Below are 15,814 nucleotides of genomic sequence, written 5' to 3'. Positions count from 1 at the left end.
AATCCCCTGGGTGCTGGAGACCTTGTCAGGCCCCCTGAAGAGTAATGGGTAGTCCCAGTGCTCACTGATGAAGCCCACGACCCCATAACCCTGTCCCTCCCTAGAAGGGGCAGTCAACCACATACTCAGAACTGCCACCTGGCTAGTTCCCCCAGAGCTTCCAGAGATAGTGCACCTGATGCATGCTTCGTTGCTTTAGCAAAGACCCAGAATCCAGACAGGCTGAGACTTTAAGTTTGTCAGGAGTCTCTACTGGGAGACAGCAAGCACGGTGTATTTGAGTTAAGAGTGTATATGGGTTTGGGAGTCAGGAAGACCTGGAGTCCCCCATATGATCTAATATCTCTGAGACTCAGGTCCCTCCGCTCTAAAATTAGAGACAGCATCACCTGCCTCACTGAATTGTGGAGAGAAAATGAAATGATGTTGGTGAAAGTGCCTGGCACATGGTCAGAAACACCATGGTTTCCTCCCTCCCTCCCTCCCTTCCTGTTAAAGGGACAAAGCAAATGTGCCTCTGAAGCGGGGTTTGTTTCCCCCACTGGAATCCTGCAAGCTGGCGGCGGGGGGGTAGGACAGGGCAGAACTAGGAGACCAGCCTGGCCATGTTAGACTACAGGGCCAGCAGAGCGGGGGCAGAGAGGTGCTAAGTGTCCTCAGAGCTAATGGGCAGCTGCAGGGCTGTGACAGAGCCACTCGCTAGCTGTCAACCTTGGGCCAGTGACTTCTTTCTAAGCCTCAGCATCCTCATCTTTAAGATGAGGGTAAGGGTAGTTAGTTCTTTCCCCCAGGATCATTATCAGAATGAAATAAGGTAACAGATGTGAAGTGCCTGGCATAGCACTCAAAAGTAGCAGAGGCTTAATGAATGTTACCACCCACTTCCCCTGGGAAAAAAAAAAAAAAGTCCAATTCATGCTGGGAAACTTGGGCAAATCCCAGAATGGGATTCAGTTTCTTGTGACCCCACAGTCTGTGAGGAGCCATGAGATCTTGCTTGGAGGGCCTCTTACGTGGACTGCTCTGGGGACTTGTGATTCATCTTCACCAGCTAACTCACTGGTATCCCATAGCGCCACCTAGTGCCAAAAAGCGGAAGGGCCCTCCCTATCCCACCTGGTCTCTTTCTCTTCCTTCACTCAAAGTCCCATGCGTGCCTGTGCATGCCTGTAGGGCTGGGCCACCCATAGTCCCTGGGAGAACGAATGCTACTTTTCAAGATGCCCAGTGCTTCCACTTCCCTCCCAGCAATTTCTGCCATCCACAAATGCACAGAACTGTAGGCAGGTCCCTTGAGCCACACCGGCCCTTGGTTTCCTTGTCTAAGGATTTCAAGACTTCAGGGTAGGTTGACTCCGGCAGGGGACCTTGGAAGCACCCGATGCCTACTCTGTACCCATCTATGCTTGCTCAATAACAAAGAGACACAATCTTTACACACCCTTTATATTTTTATTGAGGAGAGAAAGCTTTAGCATACAGAGCAGCTTCTTATCTTCACAACACAGTAATGCAACAATAACACATGTATTCTAAACAAGTTTCCTCCCGAGCCTCTGGGAGACCTTGGGCTGCCTTCATACCCCTGCATGCTTCCCCTCCCCCCACCCCTCTTTCAACCCAAGAAAGCTCCCAAAGCCCACAGTTCCTCTTACAGCTCTTATGGCCGTTACATCACAATAAATATTGAAGATCTGAGAAAGGAAGAGGGTCCAAGGGAAGCCCAAGCCCCTCCTGCCCCCAGAGGGTGGAAACCAGCTCACTGCTCATCTGCTCTGTCCCTGGCTGTGGCTCTGAGGGTTCGGGGTGAGAAGCACCATGGGAACAGGCAGGACCTGTGCTGAAGGGCCCCTGGAAGTGTGGGTTTAAGGCACCCGTCCTTCACACTCCTCACAGGGACATGAGGTAGTAGGGCCAGAGTGTCGACCATCAGCAAACAGGGTCCACCACCTCGAAGAATAGCAGGTCCCCTCGAAGAATAGCAGGTCTCCTCCTGGAATACGTTCTTGAGGAAATCAGACAAAATCAGCTGAAAAACAGACAAAATTTTCTTTACAAAGTTGTTTACCCCTGCCCTGGTGGGGATGGGGAAAACCAGACGATTGAAAGGTCCAACAAATTAGGAGAATGTTTAAATGAATATTCAGTATGCATGACTGCACAGGTGGCAGCCATTTTAAATCCTGCTGATCAAGACCTGGCAGGATGAGCTCAGGTTTGACAAGACATAGCAAGAACACACTAGAAAGGAAGGCAGCAAAGTGTTAATAGTGCTTGCCTCTGTGTGGTGGGACTCTTAATGTCTGGGGGAGGGGGGAGTTGTCCTTATAGTTTTCTCTATTTTCCAGACTTTCTTTAATGATTATGTATTACTTTTCTCTTTGGAGAGAGGGGACCTTTTAAAAAGGTAGCAACAGGTTATAGGAACCCAAATCCACTGATCCCCAGGCTGAGAAACAAAAGCGCTAATGAAAAGGGCATCTTACCTCCCACTGATGAATAGAGACCTCACCAGAAACCAGTCAGAGGACTGGGTTTCTTTGCCACTCCTCTTTCTCCAGCTCTTTCCTCTTGCCTCCAGGCCCAAGATCCTAAGGTCAGCCTGAGGTTATCGGTCAGACTCCCATGAGGAACAGATGTTGAATTTACTATGCTTTCTTTCCTTTGGCCACAAACCCTGGCTGCACTTGCTCTGCTGCCAGTCACTGTGCAATAAGTCCAGTGTCCAGGGGCAGTTCAGGCCAGCAGTGGATTTGGCTGGCATTTTGTGGCCAGAACTGACATAGTGTGTGTTTTTCACTGCAGAAGCAGTGCTTTCTGGACTCAAGGCAAGCAGCGGGTCTCTTTATAAGGGCACCTGAGTTTGTACCCAGAAGTCCCAGGAGTTCCTAGGAGGCAGCCACCCTCTTAAGCTTTACTGTGTCACTGAAGCACAGCAGCAGGCCAGGGGTTGGCCCCCATGTCAGAGACATGAAGGGGTCCCAGCTGTGAGGCCACGGTGGGTGCAGCCTTCCTCTCTCCTCTCAGAACTAAGGGTTCCTTGAAATTGAAGGGAGCTCAGAGCAGGCCATGGGCCCTCTCTCTGTCTGTCCCAGAAGGAATGGCCAATCAGTCCTCCTCTGCAACTCCAAGGATAGAAAGTGTCCTGCAAAGACCTTTGACTGGAGGCTGCAGTCCAAGGCCTGGCAAGGGGAGAAGACCACCATCCCTAAGGAAATAGTCACTCTTTACAATGGCAGAACGATCGTTGCTGCTTCTTTCTACTCCTCCTCTTCCTCCTCCTCCTCCTCCCCCAAACCCTAACTGGCTACCCTTTAGGCAACATCAAGGAAAGTGGTGGAGCCTGCAATGTTGGGTGCTGTCCACCAGGGGTGCCCAGGAGGGCAATGTGGTGAGAGGAAAGGGCTCCAGATGTGGCAAGTCAGTCCAAGAGCCCTGATACAGGAATCTATGCAAAGGTAGACTCAAGTGCTGTAAGTGGAACCAGCCTGCACAGTCAGTCAAGGGCAAATGTCGGTCAAGTTGTCCATTTGACATGTGGTTTTGCACACTCTCACTGGGCTAGATGTCAGGTCCTCTTCCAGGTCCTCTGCTGGAGGTGTGGCATGAAACTAGTGTAGGCTTCTAGGGACATTTCTGGATACCATCCTGCTCACCATCCTGCTTATATCTAGCAACTGGCCTCATTGGCTTTAGGAGTTCAGGGTAGCCTGTCCTCTTGCTCATTGGGGCAGATCAGTGAGGCATTGGCTGAAGTCCTGGTGGGTCAGTCAGAGAATAAAACTGTAGAACACAGGGTGAAGAAATGCAGGAGAGGTGCGGGTTAGGAACAACCAGAGGGGAAATACAAGAGGGTGACCAGTTCATTTATGGGAACAGGCCCAGAAACTTGCTCTCCAGCTCGTGGCAGGACTGAGCAGAGTACATGCCAAGAGGGCAGCTATTGCTGATCCCTCCTTTCCCAGGTGGCCCTGGTTGAGCACATGTTACTCTCTGGTCATGGCTGCAAGATGGTCTGGAATTCTGCAGGTCGTCTTCAGGTTCTGCAGGTCTGAAACTCCCTGAAGTCCTGGTCAGCAAATGGGGCAGGTATGGCAGCAATAGCAGGGGTAGGGGATGCAAAAGAAGGGTGTGTTCTGGGTGGCCATCTGGCCCCAGCACTCACACTCGAATTCGGCCACGAGCAGCTCGGTGGCCCCCCTGTCTCGGAGTGAGGCGGAAAAGCACAGGGGGGCGTCTTCGAACTTGGCGTTGCCCTAAGCGACCTGTGCGGCGAATCAGTGGGGGGGAGCTGTAGAATGGTGAATTGGTGCCTGGAAGGCCTTCCAGAAGTGGGACTCGATTCTGGTTCCTCCGTCTGCTAGGCTGTATTATGGGAGGCGATGCACCCAGGAAGTTTTCGGCGTAGTAACCATTTGTGGGGCCAGAAGTCTGGGATGAGGCGTGAACAAAGGTTGGCTCCATCTCCATTAGCTCATCTAGATCATCATCTTGGGCCTCATCCAGTGGCTCCTCCTCCACCTCACCATAGGTCTCCTCAGTCCCTGGTTCCTGCTGTGGCTCCTGCTCTGGTTTCTGGCCCCCATCCTCATCTTCATCTTCTTCATCCTTACTCTCTCCTTCCTCCTCATTCTTGTTCTTTATCTCCTCCTCCTCCTCTTTCTGTTTCATTTCCTCTTCCTCCTCCTCCTTCTCCTCCTCTTCCTTCTTCATTTCTTCCTCCTTCTTCATCTCCTCCTCCTCCTTCTCCTTCATCTCTTGCTGAAAAGCCCTCATGCAATTCCTCTGGTCTTTGGGGTGAAGCCTGTGCCTGCGTGCCTCCTGGTCTTCATCTTCACTGTAGTACTCTTCATCTTCACTTTCTTCCTCATTGGGAGCAAAAGGGAAGAGGATATTTCGAACCCCAGGGAGCGGGATAGGCTTGGGAACGCGCACTTTTCTTTCTATCTCCACACATTCGAGAATCAGCTCATCTAGGTCAGCCATTTCTGTTGACCATAAGAGCTCTTTGCGGAAGAATTCCGACAGGCCTTTGAGGAACTGGTTTTGGAGGTGGCAGTCATCCCAAGACAAGAATTGGGCCAGGAACTGAAAAGCATCTGCATAGCTGCCGAGGGTACAGTGGCCCTGCTTGAGCTTGCGAATGGCCTTTTTAGCCACACGTGGGGGGATGGGGCCACAGAATTCCTTACGGATTTCATCCAGGAAGCGCGGGAAGTTGGCATGCAAGGGGCTTCCTTCCTGGGTGACCGAGATGGCCCAGTCCTTGGCTTCGCCAGTGAAAAAGGAGATGAGAAAGGCCACCCGCTCGGCGCCCCCGGGAAAATGATCCTCATGGTCGGCTATGAAGGTCTCTAGCTGCATCAGGAATTCAGCCAGGTAGACTGGGTCGCCTGAAAAGGGCTCTATCTCAGGCCACTCCAGCGGTGGCAGAGGGGGCTGCGGGGGCGGCTCCTTTGATGCAGGCGGAGGCAGCGCCGGCGGGGGCGGGATGGGCAGCAGAGGGGGATCAGCGGGCCCGTCGGGGGTGCTGCGATCCTGGATCACGTTAATCAAAAGATCATCCGAGATACAGTCGGGCTCCGCGCGTGGGGCAGGCCGGCACAAGAAGGGCAGTTCTCCCCCGGGAATGGCTTCGATCTCACTGAGCGCGAACTCCAAGTTCTCCTCCGCAAGGACAGGCACTATGGGTACTGGCCAGCGGATGTAGCTGGAGACATTGCCCCGCAAGGAATTAACCTCGGCCAGGGCTCTCCCGAGCTGGAGGCCCAAATTGGCATTCTCCCCGCGAAGGGCATTTAATTCTTCGCGCAGGGCCACATTCGCCATGCGGAGGCTGTTGAGATTTCCTGCCGCCTCAGACATCTCGACAAGCTCAGGGGCCCTGGGGCTCCGTGGTGGGGAGAGAGGAACGGGAGCTACAGGCCGCCGGAGGAGGCCGAAATGCGGCGGCGGGGCGCGGGAGGGACCAAAGTGCCGCGGCTGGGCGCGGGACAGGCCGGGCCACACCCACTGGGGCGAGCTCGGAGGGCGGCGCTCTGGGCGGAGGGCCCGGCGGCTCGGCCCAGGGCGCGTTACCTCGTCGCCGGGGCCGGAGAGGGCGGGCGGCGGCACGGGGCCCGGAGGCGCCAGGCGGAAGATGCGGGCGACACGGTGGCGGCGGCGACCGGGCGGGCGGGCAGGGGCGAGCGGAGCGGGAGGGAGCAGACTGCAGCAGGATCTGTCGAGGAAAAATCTTGCGGTCGCCGATTCCCCGCCTTTTAAGCGCAGCCTCGCACTCCCCCCGCCCCACGCAGGGGCGGGCCTTGGGGAACTGCGGTCGCCCACTGGCCGCCGCGCGCCGCTCCCCTCCAGCTCGCCTGCGCCTCTCACTGACTCTCTCCTTCCCTAGCTGCAGCTAACTCGGGTCGGGAAAATGCGACAGCGACTGCCCACTCGAGGTCGTCATGGCGACAGCCAGTGAACGTGTTCCTCTCCTCGGGCAGGCCCCCGAGTGTAGAGGAGCTGCTTCGCGAGGCGCAGCTTAATCTCCAGAGCCTGTTGCAAGGTACCGAGAGGGAGGGGGGCTGCGACCGGAGCCCAGAGGCGAGATGCGCAGCGGCAGGAGGGAGGCAAAGAAGAAAGAGGACAGGGACCAGCAAGATAAAGAGAGAGAACAGTTTAAAAACAATCGACAAAGCAGTTTCCAGCTTTCACCTTTCAGCCTAATGATTCTGAAAGAGGCTATTTCCAGGGCTGTTTCCCCCCATCCCCACCCCCTTTTTTCATCTCAGTAGCCCATGGGGAAACAAGGACAGAGACTGAGGCAGGGCCATAAGTCATACCATTCACCGAGAGCTGGGTGGGAGACTCCCACAATGTGGGCCCCCATTCCCTCCAGCCCCCCTCTTGCCACATCGCCCATGCCTTTGGGATGCTGGCACCAGAAGACAAAGGGGACATCTGCAGGATCTCCCACTCTGGGCTTCACTCACTCTGCTCTTGCAATAACCGCCCCTGGATAGCTACTGCCTCACCCAAGTAAGCCCAATACACAGCACCCAGGGGTCACCTATTTTGTCCTCCTAACCAGCCTGAGCTTCTCCATGTAAAGAATCACATCTTACTACCCTGGGGTTTCCAGAAGTACCTGGCACAAGGCTGGATTCCCTCCCCACCTGCCAAGAGGTGCTCAGTGGATGTTAAGCATGAAAAGAGGTCTTGTCAGCACTCCTTTATCCATACTAATAAAGGTTAACTCTAATGGCGAATAGAAAACTGCTGATGGGCCACCAACGGGATGACAGCCATAACCCCCACCCCCTACCAGGGCAGTGGTAACCTTCGAAAAGCAAGATGCCAAGGGACACCATGAGCCTTGTGTTCAGATAACAAAGGAGTTGCCACGCAGAAAAAGAGTCGATGTGCTCTGTGTTGCTACCATGGCAGAATTAGGACCAGTGGGTGGAAACCCAGAAGGAGGCACATTCCACCTCCAGATAAGGAAGAACTTTCTGACACGCCTGACAGCCCCAACTGTCCGTGGAAGAAATGAGCTGCCTTGGGAGGGAGGGAGCTCCCCTTCCCTGCAGGTGTGTGCGCTGAGGCTGAAGAAGCACCTAGAAGGGCTGCTGAGGAGGGAGTCTGGGCACAGAATGAGGTGTTGGACCAAAGAACCCCAAGAGCAACCCCAAATCTCTATGATTCTAAGAGTCTTTGTTCAGTGTACATACAGCATGAATGTCCCTTCTCTACTCTCACTTTCTTCATGTATTCATCAAATTCATCGCTTCAATCAACCCCATTCAAATCTTGTGCATCCTTATTCACTGATGATGCTGCTGAACTCCTGCCTCTTTTGTGCTGTTACCTCCTCCTCCCCTCTCCTTCACCTTAGCCCTCCTAGACCTGACACCACTCACAGAGGGACTAAGGTGCAGGGAACCCGGCCCACAAAGGCTCAAGTAAGAGTTCTTGATATCCAAGAAAGAACTCCAGATTGGACTTCCTGGTGTAAATCTCTTCTTGCTTCACACAGGTCATTTCCTTGGTAGGGTTGCAGAAAACCTTAAGAGCTGCAGGGCTTCAAAGAGAGGAACTCGCAGTCCAAAGTAGCAAAAGGTGTCTGCATTCTGAGCCTCTTTTCGTAACTGAGCACTCGAGGTGGGGGTCATTGAGATAAGGGCTTGGTCCCCAAACCACCACAGCATGAACGTATTGACTTTCTCTTCTCCTCGACCCTCATGGTCCTGGGAAGCAAGCACTTTTCCATTTCCAAATCCAGTGGCTCGAACACCTGGAAATAGCCTAAAGAAAATGCAAGTCAGGCCTGGCAGCTAGAGCAGGAGCCCTGGCTCACGGCCCTTCTCCGGCCCAGCACTTGGCCGTGGCACCCTAGAGTGTGTGTCTCCACTGTGCTATTTTTCAGAAGAATATGAGGAACAGTATTCGGAGGCCAGACTTGTGGGGCAGACCTTCCGCTCTTCTGATGAGGCCACTAAGCCCACCCCCAACCCAAGGCCCCAGTCTGCCAGGCGTCTGGAGTTTGTATTGATGGTGAGTTGCCTCATCCCCCACCTGGGAGAGCCAGCATGCACCCACTGACAGGAGACCTCCAGCTGCTTACGTTACCCACTGGAAGCTGCTCACCTCTGCTCACCAGCAGAGCTACCCTGAGGCCCCACTGGGATGGGCCCTGCACAGCAGGTGCCTGGCCTGGCGGCCTGTCCACGCTTTCCTGCCTCCCAGACGAAGTCTCCAACTACCCAGCCTAAACAGCCACCCTATGGGCACTGGCTCATCACCGGGCAGGAATACACCCTTTCCATCACCTTCTCTCCCAACAGCCTACAAAACGGCACCTGAGCGAGGATGAGACTACCACCCAGGGTGTGAGGGCCCCCGAGGCCTCCCTGAGCCTGTCTACCACAGCCGACAAGCAAACTGCCTGGAATAACCTCTTCCCTCTGCCCATCCTAGAGGAGAAGCGGTGGCCTCAGCCTTGCTCCACGCAGTCTGACATTGTGCCCATCAACATCTCTGGTAGAGTTGCTTAGCACCGCCTTCTTCCCTTCATGCCTCTACAGACCATCTTCTTCAATGCACTGGGTGTTGGGGGAGGGAAGTGAGACTTTCTTTGCTACCGGCTCACCTTGCGCTGTCACGGTCATGGCTCTTGCCAGGGAACGGAGGCATGCAGAAGAGGGGGAGCTGGCTGCTCTTTCTTCACCCCCTCCTGGCACTGCCACCCTAACTGAGACTATTTGATAGCAAACAAAATTTTCTTAACAGAAAGCTTCAAACCCTTATGAACTTGTGTGCTCTTCAGAGCACATATGGAAACTTAAAGTTTGTGAGTTCTGTTTGGGTCAGGGCAAGACAACTTCTTGTGCCCACAGCTGGGTTTGGAGTACACTGATAAGAGTCGGAGCGGGAGAGTAGGGTCTGGAGTGCTGGTGGTAACAAGGGAGGATGGGGCACAGACCAAAGGCCTGGTGGCACTTTCACTGGACACTAGTCTTCTAGCAAGGTGGGCCTCCTCTACTTGTTTGGCAAGTTTTCAAGAAAAGAAGTGGTAGAAAGGTCCTAAGGCCAAAAAGATCAAAAGGGGACCCAGTACAACTTTGAGAGTGGGGAACATGATGTATTATATGTAGCCCAGCTGGCTGTGGCTCTGGGGGCATGTGGCACACTATACCATGCTCACTATTAATCCATGATCTACACCCCATCAGCTGTAAGGGAAAGAGAAGGAGGGCCAGTCATTTGAGAAGGAGATAGGGCCACACAGCATGATGAAACCATGATCTCAGTAACCTAAAGGGATCAGAGGGGTCCTGTGAGCCAGCGCCAGCCTGTGCTCTGCTGGAAAGTGTTGATAAAGATGATGAGGACAGCTCTGGCCACACGTGGCAGTGCTCCCTGGATATGGGGTCCTCCACTGTCACTGGCATCATTTCAGAAAATCAGAGGCAGGAAATAGAGCCCACAGCCTAGGGAAATATACCAAAAGGAGTGAGGGCTGATGAGGAAAGACTCCAGAAATGATGTTGAACATTTTGTGTCTAAATGTCTATCTTGGCCAGGCACAGTGGCTCACGCCTGTAATTCCAGCACTTTGGGAGGCTGAGGTGGGTGGATCCTTTGAGCTCAGGAATTCAAGACCAGCCTGGGCAACATGGTGAAACCCTATCTCTACCAAAAATACAAAAAAATAGCCAGGTGTGGTGGCGCACACCTGTGGCCCCAGCTACTCGGGAGGCCAAGGTGTGAGGATCGCTTGACCCCAGGAGTCAGAGGTTGCAGTGAGCTGAGATGGCGCCACTGCACTCCAGCCTGGGTGACGGTGGTAAGACTTTGTCTTTAAATAAATAAATAAATAAATGTCTTCCTCTCAATGAGGCTGTCCCTGAGCTTTGCCCACAGAGCCACTTGCTGAGGAGTCTGTGGACGTGTGCAGCTGTGTGGCTGGCGGGGGAGGGTCTGGCTAACCAGCTGCTGAATGAGAGAAAGGGAGGTGGAATCACAGACCTCGCCCCACCACCCTGCCTTGCCCTGACTCTGACCCAGCCATTTCCCAGCACCCAAAGACTGACCTAGCACTTTAAGAGAAATAGAGCTCTAAAAAAATTTTTTAAATAATATTAAGTAAGACATATTATTGAGGAAATCTTCCATTTTAATTGCGTTGAATTTGAAAACATTATCAAGTCAGTAAACAAACTGAATTAACAGGTATTTTGAAAGTACCATGTAACTCAGATGAAGTGATAACTATAATCTGTGCCAATAATTTCCCTAAATTGAAAAGCCAGTGCCAGGAAAAAAAGAGAGAGAGAGAGAAAGAGAAAGCAATAGAACTCAATCACCATGCTGTGGGCCAGCTTTGGTAAAATGTGACCAGGAGACTGTAGGACAGACTATCAGGCATTTTCCTGGATGGTGGAGGGCAGTGGGGCAGCCTCTTTGAGACACTGGCCTCACCTGGCCCATATAAAGACCTTCTCTGAGAAAAGATCATAGTTAGGCAGCATCTAGTCCCAGTCCGCTGCTCTACACCAGTGGTTCTCACCCCTGGCTGTACCTCTGAATAATCACTTGAAGACTTCTAGAAAATGCTTCTACCTGAGCCCTACTCCCAGAGATTTCAGTGTTCTGGGGTAAGGTCCAGGTGTTGCAGTTTCAAAAGCTGCCCAGTTGATTTTAATATGTAGCCCAGGGTTGAAAACCACTGCCCCAGAACACCTAAGACTTACAGGTAACCTGGGTGCAGCCTGGGAAACCCAGCATGCATGCCCAGGGCCAAGTTGGGAAAGATGGGGAAGAAGTGCCACCTGCCTTGGATGCTATTCATGCTCATCACAACTGCCATAATTCTCTTCTCTCAGGCCAATTTCCGCTGTGCTTTAAACAGAAACCAGGATGCACCCAAGTGTCTTTATTTTGGCTACAGGGCAGCAGTTTGATAAACATGCAAGTTTGCGACACTCGTTGTTTAACACAGAGACAGCCGTGAACCCCAAGTCCACCCTGAGGCGGAGGCGGACCATTATTGGATTCTCTAACTTTTCCCAACGAGATCAAGGTGACCCCACCACAGCTGATTCCCCAGTCCCTTCCCCTTACCCACTCCCGCCAATCCTGCCACCCAGGTGGTACTGTGGTGATGGGGAACAGGAATAATTGGGTGGAGGAGGGGGCCTCCGGATGTCCTGAAAAAGCCAATATGGTAATTAAGAATAGCTAAGGGCCTCATGTCAAGGGCGTCAACTGAATATGGAGAATAGGTCTCCCGGGCTAATGAATCAATTACATTATTGTTTCCCATTATAAATGTAATATAACCAGATATGCTAAATTTAGGCAAATAGATGAGGAGAGAGGGATCCTCACCATCATCTCAACAGAACCATTACTACCATTAAGCGAATACTGGCCAGGAGCACAGACCAGGGAGATAGCAGAGGGTAAGAGCCCTGGTCTTTCTGCTTACTAACTGGGAGACCATGGCCAAGTTACATAACCTCTCTGAGCCTCAGCTTCTTCATCTATAAACTGGGGATAATGATACCGACCCGGTGGAATTAACATGAAGACTAGCGTTATTGTATGTAACTTGCCTACCATGTTCCTGGTACATAGTCAGTGTCCAACAAATGGTGGCTGTTACTACAAATTCTCATAGCAGTAGTAGTTATAATAATAATAATGACACGACAGTAGTAATTGTTTGTGTGTATGAGAAAACGTTTAGGGATTTGGAACATCCAAACGTTTTCCTCACATCTGTAGGTTATCCTCAGCCTCTTATGTTGCAAAGCTTAAAAGTGACTGATGCGAACAGTGCAACCAGACTCTTAGCTTTGCAGTTTGGGCATACTCCAGAGTCACTGCTGGCGCCAAACGTCACACCATGCTGTCCTTAGTTCGGAAGCCTCTACTCTCATCTCCGGATGGATGAATGCTGAGGTCTGTGATGGTTTCATGAGCCTGGGGTGAAAGTATGGGGAAAATGCAAGGTAATCCCACATGACACTTCAGCTCTAAGAGGAATAATCAAAGCTGGAAAGTATTTGGCAGCCATCTGGACCATTCAAGGGCACTGTGTGACTCACTGTGGGGTGACGGGCAAGGACCCAATTTCCCCAGCATCCTCATCCATGGAAGGGAAGAACCAAGGAATTCTGACCAAGCTGTTGGCAAATGCTTCTTGGCAAAAAGTTGGTGCTTCTGTCTCAAAACAGCTGGTGGGAGATCCCTTGCTGTAGCACTCATGTCCTGTGTTTATTTCCTCCAGGTCACAGCAACAGCCCAGCAGGCAGTGTGGCCCACTCTACCACCTCTGACATCAGGCCCAGTCACTCAATTCTGGAAGGAGTTCATGGAAGAGTTGCAGTTGGTCAGGATGCTCGGTTCCCAAGTCTCACCTCGCCAGTACTGAGAACTCCTTCCAGTGAGCCGGACGAACCTCACCAGGCGCGGAGTGGCCCAAACCCTCCTGGCATGGAGAGCATGGGAATGGTGTACAGTGTCCCCAGTTCTTGCAATGGACCTACAGAATCAACCTTCTCCACTTCCTGGAAGGGAGATGCTTTTACCTACATGACTCCAAGTGCCACCAGCCAGAGCAATCAAGTCAATGAAAATGGGAAAAATCCTTCCTGTGGGAATTCTTGGGTCTCTCTAGACAAAGTCCCACCTCTGGTTCCTAAGGAGGCTGCTACCCTCCTTGTTGCTCGTGATAACCCAGCAGGATGCAGTGGGTCAGCTGGCTACCCTGAGCACCTTATTCAGCGAAGGCACATGCCCGAAAGACCCTCCAAGATTGGCCTTCTGACCAGTGGGACCACAAGGCTGGAGACAGGCCCCGGCGGGGCCAGCAGATTCCGGGAGCGGTCACTGTCTGTGCCCACAGACTCAGGCACCACAGATGTGGACTATGATGAGGAGCAGAAGGCCAATGAGGCCTGTGCCCTGCCTTTTGCCAGTACAAGCTCTGAGGGCAGTAACAGTGCTGACAACATCGCCTCCCTTAGTGCCCAGCAAGAGGCCCAGCACAGAAGGCAGAGGTCCAAGAGTATCTCACTTAGGAAGGCCAAAAAGAAGCCTTCCCCACCCACGCGCAGTGTCTCACTGGTCAAAGATGAGCCAGGCCTCTTGCCTGAAGGTGGGTCAGCACTACCCAAGGACCAGAGGCCCAAGAGCCTTTGCCTCTCCTTGGAACACCAAGGACATCACTCGTCCCACCCAGATGCTCAGGGTCACCCAGCTGTTCCAAACCACAAAGATCCAGAAGGTACACAATTCTCCCACCACTGGTATCTTACTGACTGGAAGTCTGGTGACACCTACCAATCCCTGTCCAGCTCCAGCACTGCCACTGGCACCACAGTCATTGAGTGCACCCAAGTTCAGGGCAGCTCAGAGTCTCTTGCCTCGCCTTCCACCTCCAGAGCCACTACACCTTCCCAACTCTCCATTGAAGTGGAGGCCAGGGAGATATCGTCCCCGGGAAGGCCCCCTGGACTGATGTCACCCTCCAGTGGCTACTCCAGCCAGTCAGAAACACCAACACCTACTGTTTCCATGTCCCTGACCCTGGGCCACTTACCCCCTCCAAGCAGCAGTGTCCGGGTACGTCCAGTGGTACCTGAGAGGAAGTCATCACTACCCCCAACGTCACCAATGGAGAAATTTCCCAAGTCACGGCTATCATTTGACCTACCACTGACCTCTTCACCCAACCTGGATCTGTCTGGGATGAGTATCTCCATCCGAAGCAAAACCAAGGTGAGTCGGCACCACTCAGAGACAAATTTTGGTGTCAAGCTGGCCCAAAAAACTAATCCCAACCAGCCAATCATGCCTATGGTTACTCAGTCTGACCTACGTTCTGTTCGCCTGAGGTCGGTCAGCAAGTCTGAGCCAGAAGATGACATTGAGAGCCCTGACTATGCCGAGGAATCCAGAGCAGAAGAAGTCTTCACCTTGCCAGAGAGAAAGACAAAACCTCCCGTAGCTGAGAAGCCTCCGGTGGCCCGGAGGCCTCCAAGCTTGGTCCACAAGCCACCATCTGTTCCTGAGGAGTACGCGCTAACTTCACCAACCTTGGCTATGCCCCCCAGGAGCTCAATTCAATATGTGAGACCACTCCCTCAAGACAGCTACACGGTAGTGCGGAAACCAAAGTCCTCCAGCTTCCCAGATGGCAGAAGCCCAGGGGAGTCAACAGCACCCTCATCTCTTGTTTTCACGCCTTTTGCCAGTTCCTCTGGTGCTTTCTTCTCAGGAACACAGCAGCCTCCCCAGGGAAGTGTGGAGGACGAGGGCCCCAAGGTGAGGGCCCTGCCTGAAAGAATTAGCCTCCAGAGCCAGGAAGAAGCTGAGAAAAAGAAAGGCAAGATTCCACCTCCCGTACCAAAAAAACCCAGCGTGCTGTACCTGCCTCTCACTTCTCCCACAGCTCAAATGGAGGCCTATGTGGCAGAACCAAGACTGCCTCTCAGCCCCATCATCACCCTGGAGGAAGACGCCAAGTGTCCCCCCACCAGCGATGACCTGCAATCACTTGGTCAAAGGGTGACTTCAACTCCTCAGGCTGACAGTGAAAGGGAGGCAAGCCATCTGGGTTAGTAAACTGTCTGTTGGCTTTTTCCTTCAGTCACAGGAGAGATGAGGGTGAGAATGAAGTGCCAGAGATGGAAGCACATGCCCCAGAATAATTATCCTGATCCTAAGTCAGTGCGGGCACCTCTTGAGGGTTTGGGTTACTCTAAATAGGAACCACGGGCTGGCCTTACTGCCCTTGAGATCAAGACTAGCCCGAGGCAGATCTCCAAGGCCCAGTTTAGGCCACTCTCCCCTCTAAATCCCTAGTGCTGAGATAATGAAATCAAACTAGGTTCTAGCACCCTAGGACTTCAGCATCCCACGTCCCTAGCCAAGCATGCATCCTATCATGGGAACTACTCCTCCACCTCACTGTACAGTACTTTTCACTGGCTGCACTGAGTTTAATTCCCTACATGGGACTCAATACCCCACCAGACTGAGTTCATGTGCCATGTCAGGCTTGGAGCCATCTGACACAATGGAATATGTTGCCACCAGCAGCCTCTCTTTGTGCCTTCCCGGAGGAAAGGGAGCTCACTTTCTTGGGTGGTTTGAGTTCTTTGGCTCTTCCTGGAACCATAAAACATAATACGTAATGTTTCTCATCCTTTCTTTTTCTGTCTGTCTTTGTTTTAATTGTGGTAAAGTACCCATAACATTTACCATCTTGACCATTTTTAAGTGTGCAGTTCATTCGTGTTAAGCACATTCACATTGTTAAGCA

At 52.6% G+C, this 15,814-nt stretch overlaps 2 protein-coding genes across 8 annotated transcripts in view; one reads left to right on the top strand and one right to left on the bottom strand.

The window, feature by feature from the left end:
- NHSL2 (NHS like 2) overlaps nt 1-15,814 on the top strand; it is a 241,104-nt gene that overhangs the window by 217,702 nt on the left and 7,588 nt on the right. For 5 of the 7 annotated variants that reach the window (XM_037988918.2, XM_073013572.1, XM_007992062.3 and 2 more), the window contains one exon: nt 12,776-15,106. In XM_037988918.2, coding sequence (XP_037844846.1) covers nt 12,776-15,106 — 2,331 coding nt within the window. Of the gene's footprint in view, nt 1-6,079; nt 8,536-8,825; nt 9,022-11,431; nt 11,564-12,775; nt 15,107-15,814 lie in introns of those variants that run through there. The other 2 variants (XM_037988919.2, XM_073013570.1) reach the window with 2 other exon arrangements.
- RTL5 (retrotransposon Gag like 5) lies at nt 1,433-6,072 on the bottom strand. The gene is made up of 2 exons (XM_007992050.3): nt 2,487-6,072; nt 1,433-2,029 (listed from the first exon to the last, which is right to left on the bottom strand). The coding sequence occupies exon 1, from the start codon at nt 5,863-5,865 to the stop codon at nt 4,162-4,164; it is 1,704 nt and encodes a 567-aa protein (XP_007990241.2). The 5' UTR covers nt 5,866-6,072; the 3' UTR covers nt 1,433-2,029; nt 2,487-4,161.

Source organism: Chlorocebus sabaeus, chromosome X, assembly GCF_047675955.1.
Source record: "Chlorocebus sabaeus isolate Y175 chromosome X, mChlSab1.0.hap1, whole genome shotgun sequence".
Taxonomy (NCBI): domain Eukaryota; kingdom Metazoa; phylum Chordata; class Mammalia; order Primates; family Cercopithecidae; genus Chlorocebus; species Chlorocebus sabaeus.
Note: the sequence above shows the minus strand (reverse complement) of the source record. Positions and strands in the feature narration are given on the sequence as shown.